Below are 19,812 nucleotides of genomic sequence, written 5' to 3' on the forward strand. Positions count from 1 at the left end.
CCCCCCCCCCCCCCCCCCCGACTCTCGCGGTGGCTGCCGGGATCGCTGGCCGCTTTGGTTAATGTCCGCCATGTTTGCCATGGCGCAGGGAGCGGATCGAGCGAGCCCGGCGCGGATCTAGGGCTGCGGGGCGTGCGCTGTGAGCTACGGGCGGCCCCGCGGAGAGCTGTTCCGGGGCGGCGGGACCCTCCATGGTGGTGCGGGCCGGGTGCGGGAGCGGCTGGGAGGCGGCGGCGCGGCCGCACTGAGGGCCCCCCCGCCCGCCCGGCCCCGGGGTGTTATTGTGAGGGGGAGACAATGAGCAAACTCTCCTTCCGAGCCCGGGCGCTAGACGCCGCCAAACCGCTGCCCATCTACCGCGGCAAGGACATGCCCGACCTCAACGACTGCGTCTCCATCAACCGGGCTGTGCCGCAGATGCCCACGGGGATGGAGAAAGAGGAGGAATCGGTAAGGGAGCCGCGCAGGGGGGGCACCATTGTTTATCAGACACCCCCCTCCCCTCACGGGAAATAGGCCATCGGCATTCACCAAGCGCACTACGCACGCTCCCCGCCGCGGCGCTGCACGGGTTTGACTGGGCGCTGCGCAAAGAGCGCAGCGTAAACTGCTGTCCGACGCCGTAAGCGGGCCCTGCTCCGCCATCTTCTTTGCGTCCCGACTCGCGAGTGTTTTGATTAGCGGGGGGAGGCCTTTACGCTAGCGTAAGAAGGAGGAAGGCGCAAGGCGCGTCTCTGAATGAGCGAGCGGGCGCAGCCGGCGTAGCGCGCTTCAGCCGCTTCTCTTGGGCGCGGGTTGCGGGTCAGGCGGCGCGTGTGACAGGCGGCGGCGTGCCGCTGCCGTGCGGTCGGCTGCGGGCTCGTCAGCGCCGGGGCTTTTCAAGCAGAGCGTGCCGTTAAGTCGGGAAAAGAGAAGCTTCAGTTCGCTCTGCTGGGGGTTTTCGGTGGCGAGCGGCAGCTGTCTGTCCCGCAGCTGTGCTCCGCGCCTCGCCGTCGGCATCTGCGCTGCGCTGTGTGGCGGCGCGGGACGGGGAGCAGCGGAGCGGTGCTGGCGGCGCGGAGCTTCTCGCAGCCCGGCTGCTGCCTCCGGTCCTTGTCAGACGTGGCTCGTTCGAAATGACCGCGTTGTTTTTGATTAAACGGTGTTTGCTTGCTCGCCCTCCGGCTGCCCGTGGGCTGCCGAAGTGATGGTGAGGTTTGGGTTGGTTGCTGCTGTATGAATTTTAGTTTGGGTTGATCCTAAAGCGTTGTGTCTTTTTTGTAAGGAGAGGTGTGCTAAATTCCGCCAGGCTGTAGGAATGGGGGTTATGGAAGATTTAGGCTGGATGTCAGGGGGAAGTTCTTTCCTGTGAGAGCAGTGAGGTGCTGGAACAGCTGCCCAGAGAGGCTGTGATGCCCCGTCCATCCCTGGAGGTGTTCAAGGCCAGGTTGGATGGGGCTCTGGGCAGCCTGGGCTGCTATGAAATGTGGAGGTTGGTGGCCCTGCCTGTGGGTGGGGTTGGAGCTTCATGATCTTTAGGTCCCTTCCAGCCCGGGCCGTTCTGTGGTTCTGTTCCTGCCCTAAAGCGTGGCTGTGGGGTTATGTTCTGCAGGACTCTCGATATGAAGCAATCAGAGAAGCAGCAGAGAGGTGCAGTGTGAGATACGTTATCAGGGCACGGTGTTCAGCTGTGCCATTGATGGAGATTTTGGGGTATTGCTGTGTGCTGACTGCTCTATTTGTGGGGTGGGTCTCAACCCAGTGCTACACATACAGTTCTCTGTAGATTTATGTGTTAGTGGCAGGTAAGGCTTTTCCAGGTATAGATGGCTGTAGTTTAATGTATGAGAAGTTCACTTCAGGCAGCTTTTATTTTTTAATAGAAATATTGCTGTTATTCATAGGGAGTTTTGGGGGAAGAGAGCTGTTCGTTTGTTCTCTTCTGACATCTCCATTACTTAGGGGTCTTGGGGAATGGTTTCAAATTGAGGTAGGGGAGGTTTAGGTTGGATATAAGGGGGAAGGTTTCCACACACAGGGTGGTGAGGCACTGGCACAGGTTGCCCAAGGAGGCTGTGGATGCCCCATCCCTGCAGGCATTCAAGGCCAGGCTGGATGTGGCTCTGGGCAGCCTGGGCTGCTGGTTGGCGACCTGCACACAGCAGGGGGTTGGAACTGGGTGAGCACTGTGCTCCTTTGCAACCCAGGCCGTTCTATGATTCTTTTTTTATGCTCAGCCCTCTGCTGGGACTGCACCCATGAGAGCTGTTGGGGTGGCTGGTGTTCACTCACACACACAGCTCGGTGATCTCAGAGCTGAGGGCTGCCTCAATTGACTATAACTGTATTTACAAATTTTCAAGACCTAAAGCTGCTTGATGTATCTGCCTTGTCTCTTACAGCCCTGTTGCTCTAGTTGAGGTGTATGACTTGCTCTGTTCATGATTGAGTTTTTTGCATTGAAGAAAGCACTTCGGTTCACATCTTTTAATTTTTTTGTGTGTGTGTGATTTCATTCTGATTATCTTTAAAGTAGTACTATTATTTGGTATGCCAGCTTAAAGTTGGCGGTGATTCATTGTTATCACTTATTTCTAAAACTCTTTCTGAAGTTTATTTGGAGAACAAATTAAAGCAGTGCGGAGTCACTGTGGTTGCAGGCAGGGTGCTGGAGCACACTGCTGGTTCTCACATCTGGAGTGTGGGTGTGAGCATCGTTATTGGACTTTTGTTTTGATCTGATCTTGATGAAAATCCCAGAATGATTTCCATGTAAGTATCTTAAAGATTTATGAGCGCTCGAAGCGTTTTACAAATCAGCAGCTCTTCTCGCTCACGTGGAGGTTCTAGCTGTGAAGGGATTAGGCTTCTGGTGTGTAGTATGTTTGTGTTATTGAGTGTTTATCATTTATCCTGAATTAAACCTGAGTAGGAAAGCGTGAGGGTTCTCTAATCTCATGTAAGAGGGAGCTCATAATTAAGCAGAAGTAGGAAGCTGTCCTTTTGTGAGTTTCAGGTACTGTGTGAGCATTTTGTAGTGCTTTTCTGCTGGTGAGTGAGAAATGCATCTCACGAATCCTTCCAACTAGAAGCAGGGAAAGTTGCAGAGCAGAGAAGTCCTTGTGTTATTTCTTACTGCCTAGCTATCTGTTTTTTGACTGAATGCGTGGTAACAAAGAGCATTCTAACATCTTCTGGCAGAAGAATCCTTCTTAATGAGACACACATTCAGCCCGAAGTCTTTCAGAAGTGAATTTAACTTTGCTGGAGTTGTTTGGAAATGGTGGCAGTTGATAGGAGTAATAATGGCAGTAATTTATAGTAACTAGATTGCCTGGTACCTGAGCACTCACCTCGAAGTTCTGGTTTGAGCGTTGCTCACTACAGCAGAGTTTGATGCTGCATGGCAGAGCTGAGGGTGTCTGGGGGGGAGGAAGTGCTGAAAGGCAAAGTAAGGACATGGCTTCAGGTTATTATGATGCTGACAGTGTGGATGGGAAGTGAATTTCATGCTCGGTTTCTGTGTGATTGCCTCAGGATGCTCTTTTACTGATCGTACACTTAATGCTCAATTTTGAGTATTTTTAAAGTAAATTTGAATGCATTTCTTTTTTCTTGCTTTCTCTTTGTTCATATTCTCTCCATCCCTTTGGTAATTCAGTTCCATTGTAGCACTGGAAACTAGGGTTCGTCACCTGGCTTGCAGTGCTGCTGAAGCAGCTCACTGCTCCTCTGAAGACAGAAGCATTTATTTTACTCAAGTCACTCCTTGTTTGGATGCTTCTGCTGATGTAGAGTAACACAGTGAACATTTTTGCTGATACATGAATAGAAAGAGTTCAATCAGAAGCACTTGAAAATACGTGCATATAGGCCAGAAGGGATCATTAATTTTATGGCACATTAAGGAGGTTGTGCACCCATCCTGCATTTGCATTTCAGTTTGTGCATCCTTATGCCCAAAGAGTTCTCCTGATTTCTGTTTAGTGGATGAATTTATGGTTGCTTTATAATATTTCTGTAGAGGGGCTTCGTGCTGCGTATGTGAACATAAACACTTGAATGTTAGTTACGGGCTTCAGGAATGCTCTGCTTTTGACCTTCCTGTCTATTGTTGAAATCTTACATGCCTTACAGATCGTGCCCTTTTTTGTTCATCGTGTTTATAAGGAGATGGATGAGGTTATTTATTACAAGTAACCATCAGCATAAAAGCAAGTGGCTTCATTTGGTACCTGTTCCTTGAAGTTGTGCTTCCACTTGCTTTCTGCAATGAAATCAGGGAGTTTGGTGGTGTGTGCAACAGTTCCTCTGCTACTGCTTGTGTTTCCTGGTGGCGCTCCAGGTGTGCTTTGACATGGTTACTGGGAAGCATGCTTCTTTTACAGCTGAGTTTGTGTATGGAAGTGCTGCAGGTGATTGCTTTCGGAGCACAAATAAATAGCTTTAGCTGTCACTTAACAAATATATACTGAGCTACGTGTGCTAACCTGTAGGAGCCTTAAACAGCTTCAGTTTGTCAGAGGGAGGTCAGCTTCTGTTGCTTGCTGTGCTGCCAACCTGTTTGGCTTCTAGGAAGATGCTTCAAGAAAAGCAGTCAAGTAATGAGGTGTTGATCAGAAGTCATTACCTGGTGCTGTCTGAGACACACAGGCTTGAGGAGCACTAGAAAACTAGGTGAATAAGTACATTAATGAACATCACATGAGAAGAGTAGTTAACTTAGATTGGAGAAAAAGAATGCTTAGTTATTTCACCGTTAAACTTGTGAAACTGATATCCTAACTGCATGTCATCTCTGCCTTCCCACTGCATCTAGAGGAGAGTTTTGCAGTCTGTTTGCTCTTCCATCGAAGTGCTCAGTCTTTCATTATAAATCTTCTTACTCAGATTTGAGTGGAGATGCTAGCAGTGTCTGTTTTCTGTTTCCAAGCTGCTGCAGCTGTACCTTTTCCCAGATAAAGTGACAGGCAGCTTTTTTTTCTATTCATTCCTTAGCCAGTGTGCATGTATGCTGTGGAGCAGATACCCTGTGAGCTGCACTGTGCTGTTTAATGATCAGAGTGGTCTGGTAGGAAGTGTGCATTTCCCCGCTGAAGGATCTGGATGAGGGGAAAAAAAAGGACCTTTGGCCTTCCCAAGCAGGTATGCAGTTTCAGGAATGAGAACACTCTTAGTTTAAAAAATAAAATAAAATAAAGAAAAAATAAAATTAATGACGGATCTTATACATACATACATATATATAATTTTATTTTTATTTTTTAACAGAAATTGGTGTAGCTTTTTGGTGATTCAAACTGTTCATAAAGAGCAGTCAGCACGTCTTTTATCTACCATATTAGTTCAGGTGGGTTAGAAGATGAATTTCACTTTCCTAATGCTGGATTTAAAACAGCTGATCTTAATATGCCATCAAGCAAATGTCATGAGATAATGAGATCTTTGCAGATACCATCGTTCCATGCCACTGTTGTGCATGCTAGAACAGGTGAGACCTGTGCAGAAGTGACTCCATGTGTGGACAGAACCTATTCCAAATTTGAGGTCTGTGTGTGGGGTGTGTGCTCATAACCTGCAGTCGAACCCTCCATGTAGTTTATGAGGCTGTGTAAAATAAAGAAGATGCCAGGACACCTCTGGCTAACGTAGGGGGTAAACGAAGGAGAGCTGAAATCCAAACCACACAAATATTCTGGAAAACAAACAGAAAATCCTGAGTAGGTTTTTCAAAAGTCTAAGCAGAGCAAACCCAGGAGTCTGCATTTCCCCACAAAGCAAAGACTGCAGACTTCCTTGGGGAAGGAAGAAATGGGCTTTGTGTGGTTCACACCAAAGGCTGAAGTGCAGGTGGGGCTGCATTATTCCCAGTGTAAGTTAACTTCTCAGTTTGAGTTCAGCAGCTTTATCTGTTTACTTGTTTACCTATTTACTTGTCTTTGTGTATATTAGGGGGCTGATGGGATTACCAGAGTGTTTGGTGGTAGGTAACATAACACCGTGTTCTAATCCTTGCAGATTTTCTTGTTTTAAGTTCTGTTCTCTTTGTAAAGCTTTCCTGTCTTCAATTCTTGAGTGTTTCTCCCCCCACTGAAGCGCATTGAGTCAAACAGTGCTGTTCCTTGCAGGTGCAGTTTCCAGTTCAGTTTCCCAGCCATTATTTCAGTTTTCAGCTGTGGTTTTCTATCCCTGCCTCCAGTGCTTTTACCTGCAAAATACTTCTGTGGCCAACAGAGGCTTCCTTTCAGTCTGCGACTTCTACTTTTTAATGACCTGTTTGGTAATTTCAGCCTTAGCGCTCTCTAAGCTGGGTTTTGTTAACTGTGGTTGGGAATGAAAATCCCTGCTGATGGGCTCGGAGCCCATCTGAGCAGTCAGTTCCCTGTGACCTGTTGAACTCAGCTTTTCGTTTGCTCTGGGTGTAATTATGTGGCTGAAGGTAAACAATACAAAGATTTGCCCTTAAAACTCATCATCAGTTTATTAGGGCTTATCACATTAACACCTATCAGCTAGCCAGTGACAACTGCTTCAAGTATAAGCTCAGCCTGTGACAAATGTCGAGTGATTTATCTTTCTGTGTGCTTTCAAGATACAGCTGAGCCTGTCTAACTGCTGCCTGCAGCCAGTAGGTACCCTGCATCTCCCTGCTGCCTGATGCTTGTTTGCCTGCTTCCTCGGGCTTCTCTGAGAGCTGAGCCCCATCCTGCTGCCTAGCTGCCAAAACCAAGTGCTGTGTGCTCTTAGGGGAAGTGGTGGGAGGAGGTGGGGTAGCATGCTTGGGAGCAGAGGAGCTTGAGGCTGCTTTCCCGAGGTTAAATGGGTTCAGCCCTATCTTCACACTCCTAATTGGGATTAAGTTGCATTTTGGCTGCAGGGTGCAGTCCTTAATGCCAGTCCACAAAATATGCCTGAACTCATTTGGGTGTCAGGCTGGGAGTGGTAGGATCCGGAGAGCTGGCTGTTCTCACCACAGCTTTACACAGGGCTTTCCCTTGCAGGTAGGGCACTGCATGGGAGGGCTCACGAGGAGGCTTTGCAGTTGAGGCTGTGCTCTGTAACATCTCTAATGTAGGTAGGGATATTTTTTTCCCCTTTTTTTCTGCTTAAGGGAAAGAAATAATTGGGGCAGCTGCAGGGGAGGTGTGATTTTTGTGTTGCTCCTGCTTGGCAAAATTCAGCAGCAGTCAGCTCTGTGCAATTTCCGTGTCAGTTGACATTAGTTGAGATGTCCTGTTTGAAAAATTTAAATCAACAAGCATTAAATCTGCTTGTATTAATCTTGTTTTTAATTTAATTTTATTTTTTTTCCCCACAAGAGATCATTTTGATGGCTGCTGAACATTTAGGAGGTTATCTGGAATTTATTTTGCCAGTAAAGCTAATACACTGTGCCTCAGTTTTACTTCTTTGAGCAGTTCTGTGCCTTGGTGTATTCATCAGATTCTGACTTCACCATTTCTAGAGAAAAGTAACACAGTGCTTACATAAGGTTTAACTATAGTTTTATTTAGGTGAGATGAAAGCTGTTGTTAACGAAGATCAATTGCAGAAGTGATATTTGTGTAACAAGTGAAGGAAATCAAAACTCAATTATTGCTCTTAAAGGAGGTGAGAAAAGGGGTGGAAAAGACCTCATTTCTTCCTCCTCTGGTGTGCTCCACACCTCCCCAATACCTCCCCAATCCACCTACTTCAGCAGTGGTTTTCTTTGTGTGTTCTTACATCTGTGTCATTTGAAATCCCAAGGATTGAGGGCTTGCATGGTGTGCCCTAGGAGGCCGTCCTCCCCTTTGTTACATGTCAGTTCCCTGACACTTCTCCTTATCACTGAAGGATTGTTCCCTTCCTTTTATCTCATCACATCCCCCTGTGACACAAAGTCGGTGTATTTATAAGTGTTTTCTGCCCCTTCTCCCTGGTTGGTTTCTGTTGTTACATTTTGATTTGTCATTTGGTTATCTCAACGTTCTACCATTTCTGTTGTGGAGGCTCACGCTTCTCGTCTGCCAGACCACCTTGAATTGCATAACAGAGGCAGTTTATGCTTGAAAGGCTCCTGGTGATGGTTCTTATGTAGTAGGAATTTATTTCTGGGGAAAAAAGCAGCACAAGAACAAAACACGGAGTTTGGTGAGAGAGCAAGCAAGTAAGCACCTACTTCTTGAATGCAGAAATGGGATCTGAAACATTCCAGGTAATTGTGTCTCTGAAGAAGATAAAATTGCTTTTGTACCCAAGCTCCTGGTAGCTCCATTGCTAGGACAGTAAGCTCTCTTGACACCAGGAACAGTTTTATTTTTTTTAATGCATGTCTGTCATGTTAGCAGTAAGCATTCCTGCCTCTTGATACCCAGCTTGAGAACAAGTAGAGGGGAAGGCTCATTGTGAAATCTCAGTCTTATAACTACTATTGCAGGATAATCTCATTAAAAAATTAAGGATAAGACACGTAGGTGTTCACCTCTGCATCTCTGATTGTCTGACTTGGGCAATCAGTTACACTTGTGGAAGCACTCTTTCAAGAAAATAACAGTAATTCCTTGGTTGCAATTTGTTTGCATTTTTTTCTGTTCAGTGTTACACCTGTTATATGCTGAGCATGCAAATGTATCACAAGCTGCTAAGTGAATACACTTACTGAACGTTAAACTGTTTATAACAGTTCTCTCTAAAAGGGATGCAATGGCACCTGGAAACAAAATGCTCCTTTTTTTTCCCCTTCCTTCCTTCTCTTTTTTTTCCCTTCCTTCCTCCAGCTCCTTTGCAGACCCGTGTATCTGGATGCCAAGCGTTGTCCAGGGAAGTTGAGCTCACTCAGGTATTTCTCATGGCCCTTGTGTTGTATCATTTCAGCCTCCATCAGCATCTTTGAGGTGGTTTCCAGGGGGTTTGTCCCCAAGGTGCACATGGAAAGAGAGCAGCTCATCTTTGGCTTCCAGCTGTGACTGGTATTGCTTCGTGACACTGTGGGTCATGAAGCTGGAGAAGGAGCTTGTGAGCTGGAGAAGGGAAGACAATGACAGACGTGTTGTTGCTGATTCTTTTTTTTCTTTTTATTGGTCCTTTATTAACATGGGACAAAAAATAGAATGCCTTTTAAGTAGCTAAATAATAAAAATCTTACCAAATCTTACCCAGTGTGGGGATTTCTGTGAGTCTGTAGGGTGAAATCATGCAGTGTGGTTCACATTGCTGCCCTCCTTCATTGGGCTGTGTGTAGCAGCAGCCTGTTAGTAATATGGTTTTGGTTTTTTTCCTGTAGCCCTGTAATCTGGCAGTGAGGAAGGCAAAACAGCATGGGGAGTGGGGAATGATTCTTGTGAAAGGAGAAGTTGGGGGAGTTTGCACTGGGAAAACACGGCCTGGCCAGCAGAGAACTTAAGTGGTTTTGTGAGCCCTTTCCACCTGCAAGCAGGGAGCACCACGCTGTCTTCTGCTGGCTTTTTGGAGCTGCTTCCCACAGCCAGCCAGAAACCCTGCATGGCAGCTGGGGAAGGAGCTTTGATCCTGTAAAGCACGCTGCTTTGGGTACAGGGTTTGGATGCTGTGTCTGCCTGGCTCTCCACATGGCTTTGTAACAGAGAGAACCTTTTGAGGAAACCATGACCTGAGGAAACAGCACAGATGACTGAACAGATTCTGTTGGATCAGGACCAAAAAAGCCCAAACAACTCTATATGCTAATTCACTAAAGTGTTTGCTTTTCAAAATAAATCATAAATGAAGCTATGAGTTTCTTTAAGATATTCATTGCTGTCTCGAGGCTGAAAATCTCTGTGGTGTTTTCATGCTGTGTATGTGACTGTTTCAGGTAACTGCTTTCCTTCCCAGGTCAGAAGAGGGGGAAAGAAAGGAAAAAAAGGTCTGTAGGCACCCTGGCTTTTTTGGGTACCTGCTTGCTCTTCAGTGATGAGGAGTAGAGGAGTCAGTGCCTGTGGTTCCTGAGGCAGGTAGGGCTGTCACTTACAGCAGGGCTGCACTTGGTTAGCATAGCCTTTGAGCTTCAGATCACTGCTCTTTAGGTGCTGTTTACAGATGTCTCTGAAACTTTTTGTTGGAACTGTGGTTGAGACTTGCAAGGTGAGCCTGCTGATCTCATACCAAAACTTCTGTTTCTGAATGCGTATGTTAAATATAAAAATGCTCACTGATAGCAATTCCTGATTTGCATCTGGTGTTGGGCAAATCAACTGACTAGACTTTGGTAAGATTTACTCATGCTGCTCTTGTTTAATTCCTTTTTTGGTTGGAGGTAAAAGGGAAGGTGGCTCTAGGGTTAGCAGAGAAAAAACCCATTCAGAGTAGCTGAACCTGTTACCATATTCACTTTCCTTTGCCATCGTGCTTACAATTGCAGTGGGCTGCAATAGAGTCAGAGGCATTTGCTTAAGAAGAATTGATGTTAACAGCTAGGCTGGGGTGTGCTTTGTTCCTCTTGGTAACATTTCTGTCCTTAAAGTCAACTGTCTTCGGAATACCTCAGGAGAATGGTGTGACCTGAAGCTCTATAGTACTGCATCATGCTGTCCCAGGTCTGCCTTTCTGCCCTGCAGGGTAGATACAGATGTAAGCAGGTGTGATTGTCAGATTAAAAATGTATATACAAAATCAAAAACAACAATAAAAAAATGGGACAGGTAGTCTAAAGGTGGTGACATAGCTTTTGTTTGGAAGTGCTTGGTTGTTGCCTGCGAGGTGTAATTGAAGGGATGAAGAAGGGACCAGTTGTATTCAGTATGTCCTGAAGTTGTTTCTCCGAGGGAACTGTGTCCAATAAGGAACTGCTTTTTACAGTTTCATGATAAAGACAAAGATCAGCTTTTTAGTGTGAGGATGGTGTTTAACCACAGGGAGATCCAAACACGCTCAGCCAGAAAATTAGAGCGTTTATTGAAAGTATGATGAAACTATTTCAGGGGAGTGCTGTGGGAAAGAGTCGTGTGAACTTAAAGGATAAAGGACTTTTTGACAGATGTTCCTTTTAATCCCTACGGCAGCACGTTCTGCATTTCCTGCTCCCTCAGTGTGTGAGAGCTTTGCATCTCCCCTGCTGCAGAGCCAGGTACAGGTGGTGATTTCCTTTCAAGAGAAAAAGAGGGCAAAAGAGTGCACTGTGTGTTGGTTGCTAAATGCATTGTTAAGACCTTAAAGACTGTCTTTGGGTTGAGTCAAGCCATTTAATTAGACTCATTGATTTATGTATCTTCAGGGTGCATTTGAACAGAACAGTTTCTAGGGCTGGAATTTGTATTTTCCTTAACTTCATGTTCAGTAGAAAGTTATTTCAGTTCTGATTGCAAAAATGATATAGTGTACCTGTTTCTTTGGAAGCTCTACTGATTGAGTGACAGTAGTGCTTCCAGAGCTCTTTGTTTGAAGGCTGTGTCATGCTTGAAGACATTGTATAGTGAAGTGAACACTGACACCTATTTTCAGGCTTTCCTTGGGAACTCCCTGCACACCTACCAGCAGTGTTATGGAAACTGAGACTGGAATTACTCATCTGTGCTGTTCAGTGGGCCATGGAGCAGCTCGCAGAGCCTCAGCATGCTTTGAGTTTTGGTTGCTGTGTGCCCTCCTTTCCTGCTTTCCATGGAAGTGAATCCTTATTTACTCATCTACTCGTTCATTACCGGAGGCAGCAGTTGCACAGGCAGCCTCCATGTGCCCTCCCTGCCAGCACTGCGCTGTGCGGTTAGCAGGCGACTCCAGGGATGCCCACAGAAAACAGCTCAGTAATGAAACAAATTTTATTTCAGCTGAATTACCTGCTCAGCAATGTGAAGCTTTCCCAGACAGCTTCGTGGTTGGAATGACAGATTTATTCAGCGTGTTTTAACTCCAGCACGTCGCGCCAGATATGTGATCGCACTCCGGTCTTAATTCTGGTAGCGTTCACTTGGGAGCCTGATGGTTTGATTTAATGTTGCTTCATCTGCTAACGGAGATTCCCGAAGCTGCTCTTCCAGTCACTGATTTGTTATATTCTAACTTTGCAGAAATTGCATTATTTTCAGTTCTGCGATGTCTTAATATTTAAGAGGGTGTAATTCATTTAAAAAATCATCAATGTATTTTTAAGGATAGGCTTTTGTTCAGTGCTCTTTTTGTAAATTATGCTCTGCTGAATTAAAGAGGGAGAAGTCTTGTTCTCGAGACAATTTCTGCACCAGACGTGATGCAGAATCTGCTGAAGCTTGGGCTGCTCTGCTGGGGATGTGTCCCATATGTGAGTCAGGGTGATCCCTGCAGCTGCAGGTGAGGAGGGTACCCTCAGGGAGCCAGAAAGAGAGCACTAGAAGCTTTATTGCTGTTTATGAGGGTGGATAGAGTTAGGACAAGGAGGAATGGTCTTAAACTGAGACAGGAGAGGTTTAGGTTGGATATTAGGAGGAAGTTTTCCCACACATAGGGTGGTGAGGCACTGAAACAGGTTGCCCAAGGAGGCTGTGGATGCCCCATCCCTGCAGGCATTCAAGGCCAGGCTGGATGTGGCTCTGGGCAGCCTGGGCTGCTGGTTGGTGACCTGCACACAGCAGGGGGTTGGAACTGGGTGAGCATTGTGCTGCTTTGCAACCCAGGCCATTCTGTGATTCTGTGCTTATTCTGCTCCTAGCAACTGGTTGAATGGGAATGGTTGGAAGATAACCTGAAGCCCCTGCAGCCGGCACAGCAAGGTTGTGTAGGTTGGGGAGAGCTGAGCTTTAGAATGGATTTCTGAGTTGATTTTCTGCTATGTCATCTTTTCTCTCAAATTTTGGAGCTGAAAGTGAGAGTACAGCTGTCCAGGAAGACGGAGGAAATGGAGGAGGATGCTTGCGGGCTCCTGGCTCCTTGAGAGAAGAGTCGCTAAGCTGCGAGGCTTTCACCTGAAATGATTCCATGGCAATTCTGTCTTCTGTCCTGTGAGAATGAAGTGATACCTGTTTAGGTAGTCCATGTTTTCAAGTGATTCACTTTGAGGATGCTTTGTCACTTAACTGTCTGAACTTCTAAAGAAACAAGCTCGTAGGAACTGCTGGCAAAATTGGAACGAGGGGATTAGCTATTCTTTTGATGTGATACTGTTTGTAAGAATGCTTTAAAGGACTTAATGTATATGCTAACTGGTTTTACATACATTCTCTACATGGTAACTTTTAATGAGTTAGGGAATCAGAGCTGATATGAACCAAACAGGTGTTTTGTGTCGTTGGAGTGACTTTTCCACGGTCTGGTAGGAGGTTTGTGCTTTGAGCAGCTATCTGTTCAGAGCTCTAAGATCTGTTAGGCTCCTGGGTGTGGAGAATCCATCTCTTGTCACTAACTTGAAAGCAAACATCCTGCTGTCCTCTAAAATATGGGGAAGCCTGACTCTCTTATCTGGAATTTGCGTACAAACCTGAGGAAAGAGTAGGAGAGTGGGATGACTGTCTTTGTAAATACTTCTGTGAAATAAACTCTTCACTTTGTCTTGCAGGAACATCACTTGCAACGGGCTATCTCAGCACAACAAGTTTTCAGAGAAAAGAAAGAGAGCATGGTTATCCCAGTTCCTGAAGCAGAGAGCAATGTGAACTATTACAATCGTTTGTATAAAGGAGAATTTAAGCAACCAAAGCAGTTCATTCACATTCAACGTAAGTTTCTGAATGTTGGTTTTGTGGTTTTTTTTTTTTTCTTCCTTTAATTCAAATTAACTAATCTTCATACAAGCTCAGGGACCATGTTGCTGCAATTTGAGTAACTGAGAGAACTCAGAAACCCGGGGGGATCTGTGTATGTAAATTCCAGTTTATCTTGTAAGTTTATGGGAGAATGTAAGGATGAAGGTGAGGTTTTTCCTACTGTATTTGTTTATGGGCTCTGTACTGATTTTATGTTGAAGTATGGTAACTGGCAAGCCTTGTCTTCTGTCAATCCAAAAATTGATTCAAAACTCTTTAATTCAGAAGTTCAGTATAAATGGAGATGAAATTTAAGAGGTTTTGAAAGGAAATCAGCCTTGATTCTACTGGTTGTAGCAAAGTTCTGGAAGGTTTATTTTCAGTTAGGCTAGTGGTGAGGCTTTTTGCTGTAATATATGTTACTTTTCCACTGCTTGGGCGTAGCAGGAGTTCTTGTGTTTTCCTCTTATTTTGCTAAAGCTTTTTCCTTTCTGTGGGGAACTGGGTCTCAAAAGATCTAAAGACCTAATTAATTAATCATAGTTGTCTCTGGGTGTTCAGTTGACAAGCGTTTATGTTTCAGTAGCATAGTTGTTCCTTGGCAGGGAGTCATGTTTGTCCTTTGCAGCATGTCATTCCAGGGGGTAGTTTTGTGGCTTGGACTTCCCTCAGAGTTAATCTCTGTAGCACACCCTCAGATGCAGTTATTGCAGTGATTTATCACTCTGTGTGTTGAAGCACAAGTTGAGCGCCGAGTTTCTGCAGAGAGAACTTCTCTTATCACCAGTTCATGTCTTTGTTTCGTGGTTACATTGGAAAGACGGTTGACAGAGGTGTGCTGGAATATCTAGAAAAGGAAGTACACTCATCTTGCTTGTTCTGGGTTTTGTGCAGACACGCTGCTGGGAAGTGTTGATGAGCAGTTCATCACGTTTTTTAGCTGTCTCCAAGAAGAGGCTGCTATCTGTAAGGAGATTGGAGCAGAGAAAGCATTTTATGCTTGTCTGCCTTCTGCTGTTGTTACATATGCAACTGAGCTTGAAGTCAGGCAAAGATACTTAAGCCCAAACATTGATGTCTACTGAGGATCCTTAGGTAATTTCTCACTAGCATGGTGAAGTCCCCTATTTGTCCTAAGTGTTTACAAAGTAAAAGGTTTCTGGAAATAACTTGCTCAAGATCCTCCACGATACATTAGAGATAATGGTGGTAATGTAAGATGTGAGTTAAAGGAGATGGATACTTCTCTTTTTTCAGTTGAAGAAACAAACCTGCAAGCAGGGCAGGTTGACTAAACTGAAACAAAGCTGCGTTTTTTTTCTGGACATTGCCAGAAATGCTGTTAATGCTGCTAACAAACAGGATTAAAAGTGTTAAATATATATAATGTCGTGTGCTTTGTCTTGTTAAGACTTGATCGTTCTGGGGACATAATAGAAGGTATTAGAGCTGAAAATAAAAATCAGGTAATGCTTCAGGATAGTTTTCCAATGTAGCCTGGTTGCAGTAGGTGTGATACAAAGCTGCTTTATGCTTGGCTTGTGGTCACTGTTTAGCAGTTGTTCTAATGCTGAAAGCAAGAAGAGTAACAGTACGTGCTTTGGCAGTGGAAGCTACATAAACCATGAGGTGACAAGTGGCTGTGTGCTACATTCCGTGTTTGTAGTTATTACTAAGAAATTATGAATAACCTTTAATTTTGCAGCTCATCTTATAGATGAGGATGTTAATCTTTACTAGAATAATTCTTTTATGTGTACCACTAGTTCAAACTAGAGGAAAGTTTGTTTCTTGCTGACACACACACAGACATACACAAAAAATACCCACTACCAACAATAAAAAAACACCCCAGAGGGGGTCCTGCAGCTGATACTATTGCATGTAAGTTGTTTTAGTAAAAAGAGTAATGATAACCATCTAATGCTTTATTGTAGGTAATGTAGCCGGATCTTTTCAAATGCAGTTTTGAATACTCTTTGTTATGTTGTGTGAGGTGCAGCCTAGTTACTCTGTTAAAATTAAAAATCACATTTAACAAAGTGTGTATTTCTCATAGTTTAGAGTTGCTTTTTTAAAAAACTAATTCCACATTCCACATTTTGGGGGCTGCAGGCCAACATGTAAAGTGGGTATTTGCATGGTACTGCCTGCGGAGGTGTGTGTTGCAGGTGGGGAGCACTGGAAGCTCTGGTTCATTCCAGTGTTACAGACAGACCTGCTATTGAGGTGGTGGTTTGCTGGTTTGTTAACTGCTTTGGATATAATTACCATGATGTGGTTCTTCATTTGCATTTGGTCAGCACAGATGTGTTTGCTGCCAACAGGATCAGTGCTGCTCTTTGGTTCTTAATGCCAGCACCCTCCTTGAAGCAGCTGTGCTCTGGGGGAGCAACCCAGGAGCAGATCTGGCAGTAGGCTTATCTTCAGTTTGCTTTGGTTAGGTGGACTGTGGGTTTCTCATTTCTCTGGCTTGGCTCAGCGTGTGGTTGCTGAGGTTGGTGCAAGGAATGTGAAAGAACTCATGGCTGCTGGGGAGGAAAGCTGGTGGAAGAGCTTGGTTTAGTTATAACTCACACCTAGGTCAGCTTAATGACTGCTGAACCACAGCCTTAATTTTCTTAAGTAAACTAAATAAGATAATTCAGCTACACTGAACCCTATTTTATGTAATTTAACTTCTAAACAAATTGCATTTGCATAGTTTAATATGAACTTAATATGTAGAGGAGCTAAAGTAAATAAAAGCCAATCCCTCTGTGAAAGTTTCTGTCATCAGGAGTGGTTGCAGTGGCAAAGGGTGTAAACTAGGATGGTAGTTTTGCAACAGCAATTAGCAAGCCAACAAGTTCTGAATGCTTATTTGAGGTGAGGCTTAGTGATAGGATCGTGGAGGCCCTTTTCTTCAGCGCAGCGTATAAACATGCGGTGTGGGGAAGGACAGATGCTTTGGAGTAGGAAAACAACATTCATTTCTCAGCCACAAGAATCTCTCAAGAGCTACCAGGAAAAAGGGCTGTAGAAAGTTGGCTTGCAACTGTGAACTGTCACATTGGTTGGTTCTAAAATGCTAGCCACTAGCAGGGTGTCTGAAATACTATGTTTGCTGAGACTGAGGCTAGTAGTCCACAAACTTCTGTAGGCATTAATGAGCAGCTGCATCTGTTGCTATGGTAGGTGCAGAAATGCAGAGTGGTGAGTGACCACATTGGGCAGCTCACAACACCTGTGTACTGAGGGCAGCTCCAGGATGGAAACTGGCTTTTCCTGGAACCAGTGCAGTGTGCTCTATGCTCAGAAAAAGCAAAAATGAGGAGTAAGGATGTCACTAAGTGTGTTTGAAAGAGCAGCAGTGGGCAAACTTCAGGGAGAGAGGGGGCTTCGGTGAGCATCCCAGAGCTGTAGCAAGCTAGCTGGGGGTTAATTAACTCCTTGTGATTGCATGTAGCAGCTGAAGAGTGATAATCATGCATTCTGTTGGAATGCAGTTGTTATTTCCATTGCCTCCGCATCATTAACCTGTGGCCTCCATGTAGCCTCCCTTTCATTTCAGCTGAGCTGTGTTGGTAAGCACAGGTCATGACAAACAGTGTGAGAAGCACTGCCTGATGAAGAAGAGTATTGGTAGAACGTATAAAAGGCAGTGTGTGTGGCACAGGCTGCTGCTGCTCTGACATTACCCGTATGCTTCTGTGGAGCAAGATGAGACTAGATTTATTCAGTGCTCCTGACAAGTGCATATTGGATACCTTTTATCTTCTGTATCTTGTCATTTTGATTATGTCAAAATATTTTTGTGGAAATTATGGTGTAGAGCTTTGCTTTTGTGTTGGTTTTTTTAATGATTATTATTTCCTGTTTTTCAGCACTTAGTTTTTTTTAATCCATCAAGTCTCAGAAATGAGTACCGAGATTTTTATCAGCAAATTATTTGTGAAATTAGGTGGATTTGACATGTTATTTCACCAGTGGTTGCACAGCTGATGAGCCAGTGTAATAGCCAAAGGAGGAGGTTCTGATTTTCCTCCTTTTCCACTTCTGGTTGCTCCATGTGCCTCCAGCTGGTCCTGCTGCTTGCTGGATACATCTGCAAATGGGCTCAGCTCCCTCCCTTAGCAGAAAGCCACTCACATCTCCCCAGAGCTGAACATGCCTGCAGAGTGATTGGGACATGCATGGCTCAGGGATTTCCAGCAACTCTTTCTTTCCTCAGTGTGAAAATGAGGGCAGGTTTACAAGCAGTGCTCCCAGCTTACGGGTGAACAGCATCTCCTCTGTCACAATGCTCCCCATGTTCACTGATGCTCTGGTTTTAAAAAAAAAAAAAAGTTGACTTACCATTTTGTTCACAAGGAATTACTGGTTTGTCTACTGACAGGTAATGGGCTGGGTGTTTTTGTGCCTTTGGGTAAACAAACAGTGCCTCTTCTGGGCTCTCATGGGTTTCTGGGCCTTCTGAGATCATCCGTGGAAACCTGCTTCAACACAGCTTGTGGAGCACAGACCTGCTGTAGTGCTTGGAGTGCCCTCACAAAGCACAGATGGCCCAAGGTTTCCAGAGAGGCTATCTCTCTTAAGTGGGGTTGCTTGAGTGTGATTTTTACACTGCACGTTAGGATTGAGTTTGTTTTATAGGCTCAGGGGAACTTGTGCAATTTCCTTTTTGGGGAAAGCAGCAAGTTGAGACCATCAGAGTCCAGAGTGGAGCGCAGTATGGGGCACTGATGGCAGGGGGAGCACCAGCTGCTAGGCAGGACTCCTGGAACTCAGTGAAGAGCAGCTGGGGATGGGTGCTGATGGTTATTTACTGGCTGTTTATTTACTCGCTGTTACCCTGCACACTGGAGCGATTTTCTTTCTATTTTTTTAAATAAATACAGTCTTACAGAGCTGTGTATTTTAAATAATATTCTTAGTTTTTATCTCAACTTTAGCTTTCTGCAGCCATCACTGAAGCAGTGGGATGCAAGCAGTGCAAAGTGTAGAAGTGTCAATCTGATGTGCCGCTGTTGATTTTCTCTTTTGTTTTTTAGAAGAGCTGCTGTGGGTCTTATGCCCAGTAGAATCACAGAGTGGGTTGGAAGGGACATCAAGGATCATGAATCTCCAACCCCCCTGCCACAGGCAGGACCACCAACCTCCCTATTTAATACTAGACCAGGACAAAATTGTGGCACAATAACAGTGGAATGTGCCTTCGTACCATCTGCATGGCCACTTCATTGAATTAACACTACAAATAATCCAATTAAAACATAATTGTACTGCAGTAGTAGTAATATTATTTTCTTGGAATATATTTTTAGAGCATGTTTACAGTATGTGTTGAGCCAGAGAAGTCTTCTGATTAAGTGCTACTCAGAATTAGTACAGTGAAGGGAGGTAGCAGCTGACAGCTGAAAACAGTAAGGGATTGCTGCCTGGCACTTCTGACATGTTGTATCTGAGTGTGAGTGCCTCTTCAGCTTTTGTGCAAGGCTAAATAAATTGTTTTACATGCTGGCAGTGGTTAAGGCTAAGTTATTGCATGGGTGTAGAGAAGAAGCACTCTTAGGCTGCTCTGCTATGTGGAAGGAATGTGTTACTGCATACTAGTCGACTGTACCATATGAAACAGAATGCTCTGACTTCCTTGAAGCTATTTTATAGCGTTATTCTCATGGTTCTGCTGTTACCTGCATCACCTCAAATTGCACCGGGGAGTTTGGGTGCAGAGTTCCTCAAAGCTGCTGCTGAAGTATAGCTGTGACTTAAGAAGAAAGAGAAAAGTTGGGGCTTTGGTTTGTTGTCTAATACACATAGAATGTATGGCCACGAAGCTTCAGTGCTGCTAATACAGTTATTTGTTGGTTGAATTATTTGGAGTGTTCTGGTTAATATTTCACCCGTCTGAGTTTGGATATGAAACTTTAATTGCACCTAATAAGAATTATTGTTGTTCAGGATTTTCTCATGCTCTTCGTGAAATGTCCTGCTATGATAGCTGAACGATACTTGTGCTTTTCATAGGGCCAGAAACACTGCTTAACTGTGGAGAATGAATAGGGTGATCTGTAATAAAGATAGGAGCCTTGCTGTAAGGTTGAGAGCACACTGTTTGTAGAATACAGAAAGATTCGTGTTCTCATTTGTTAGAGTTTGGGAGTATGGTGAGGTTGCAGTTGGACTTGATAATCTTTAAGGT

At 44.7% G+C, this 19,812-nt stretch overlaps 1 protein-coding gene across 2 annotated transcripts in view; it reads left to right on the forward strand.

Moving 5' to 3' along the window:
• The first annotated feature begins 270 nt into the window (after positions 1-270).
• The window catches only part of EPC2 (enhancer of polycomb homolog 2), a 40,962-nt gene continuing 21,420 nt past the window's right edge, over positions 271-19,812 (forward strand). Inside the window, exons 1-2 of one of the 2 annotated variants that reach the window (XM_042827216.1) lie at positions 271-450; positions 13,442-13,601. In XM_042827216.1, coding sequence (XP_042683150.1) covers positions 298-450; positions 13,442-13,601 — 313 coding nt within the window. In that variant the 5' untranslated portion in view covers positions 271-297. Of the gene's footprint in view, positions 451-12,570; positions 12,914-13,441; positions 13,602-19,812 lie in introns of those variants that run through there. The other variant, XM_042827217.1, reaches the window with a different exon arrangement.

Source organism: Centrocercus urophasianus, unplaced genomic scaffold, assembly GCF_019232065.1.
Source record: "Centrocercus urophasianus isolate 14NV4802_14NV808 unplaced genomic scaffold, USGS_Curo_1.0 seq_28, whole genome shotgun sequence".
Lineage (NCBI taxonomy): Eukaryota > Metazoa > Chordata > Aves > Galliformes > Phasianidae > Centrocercus > Centrocercus urophasianus.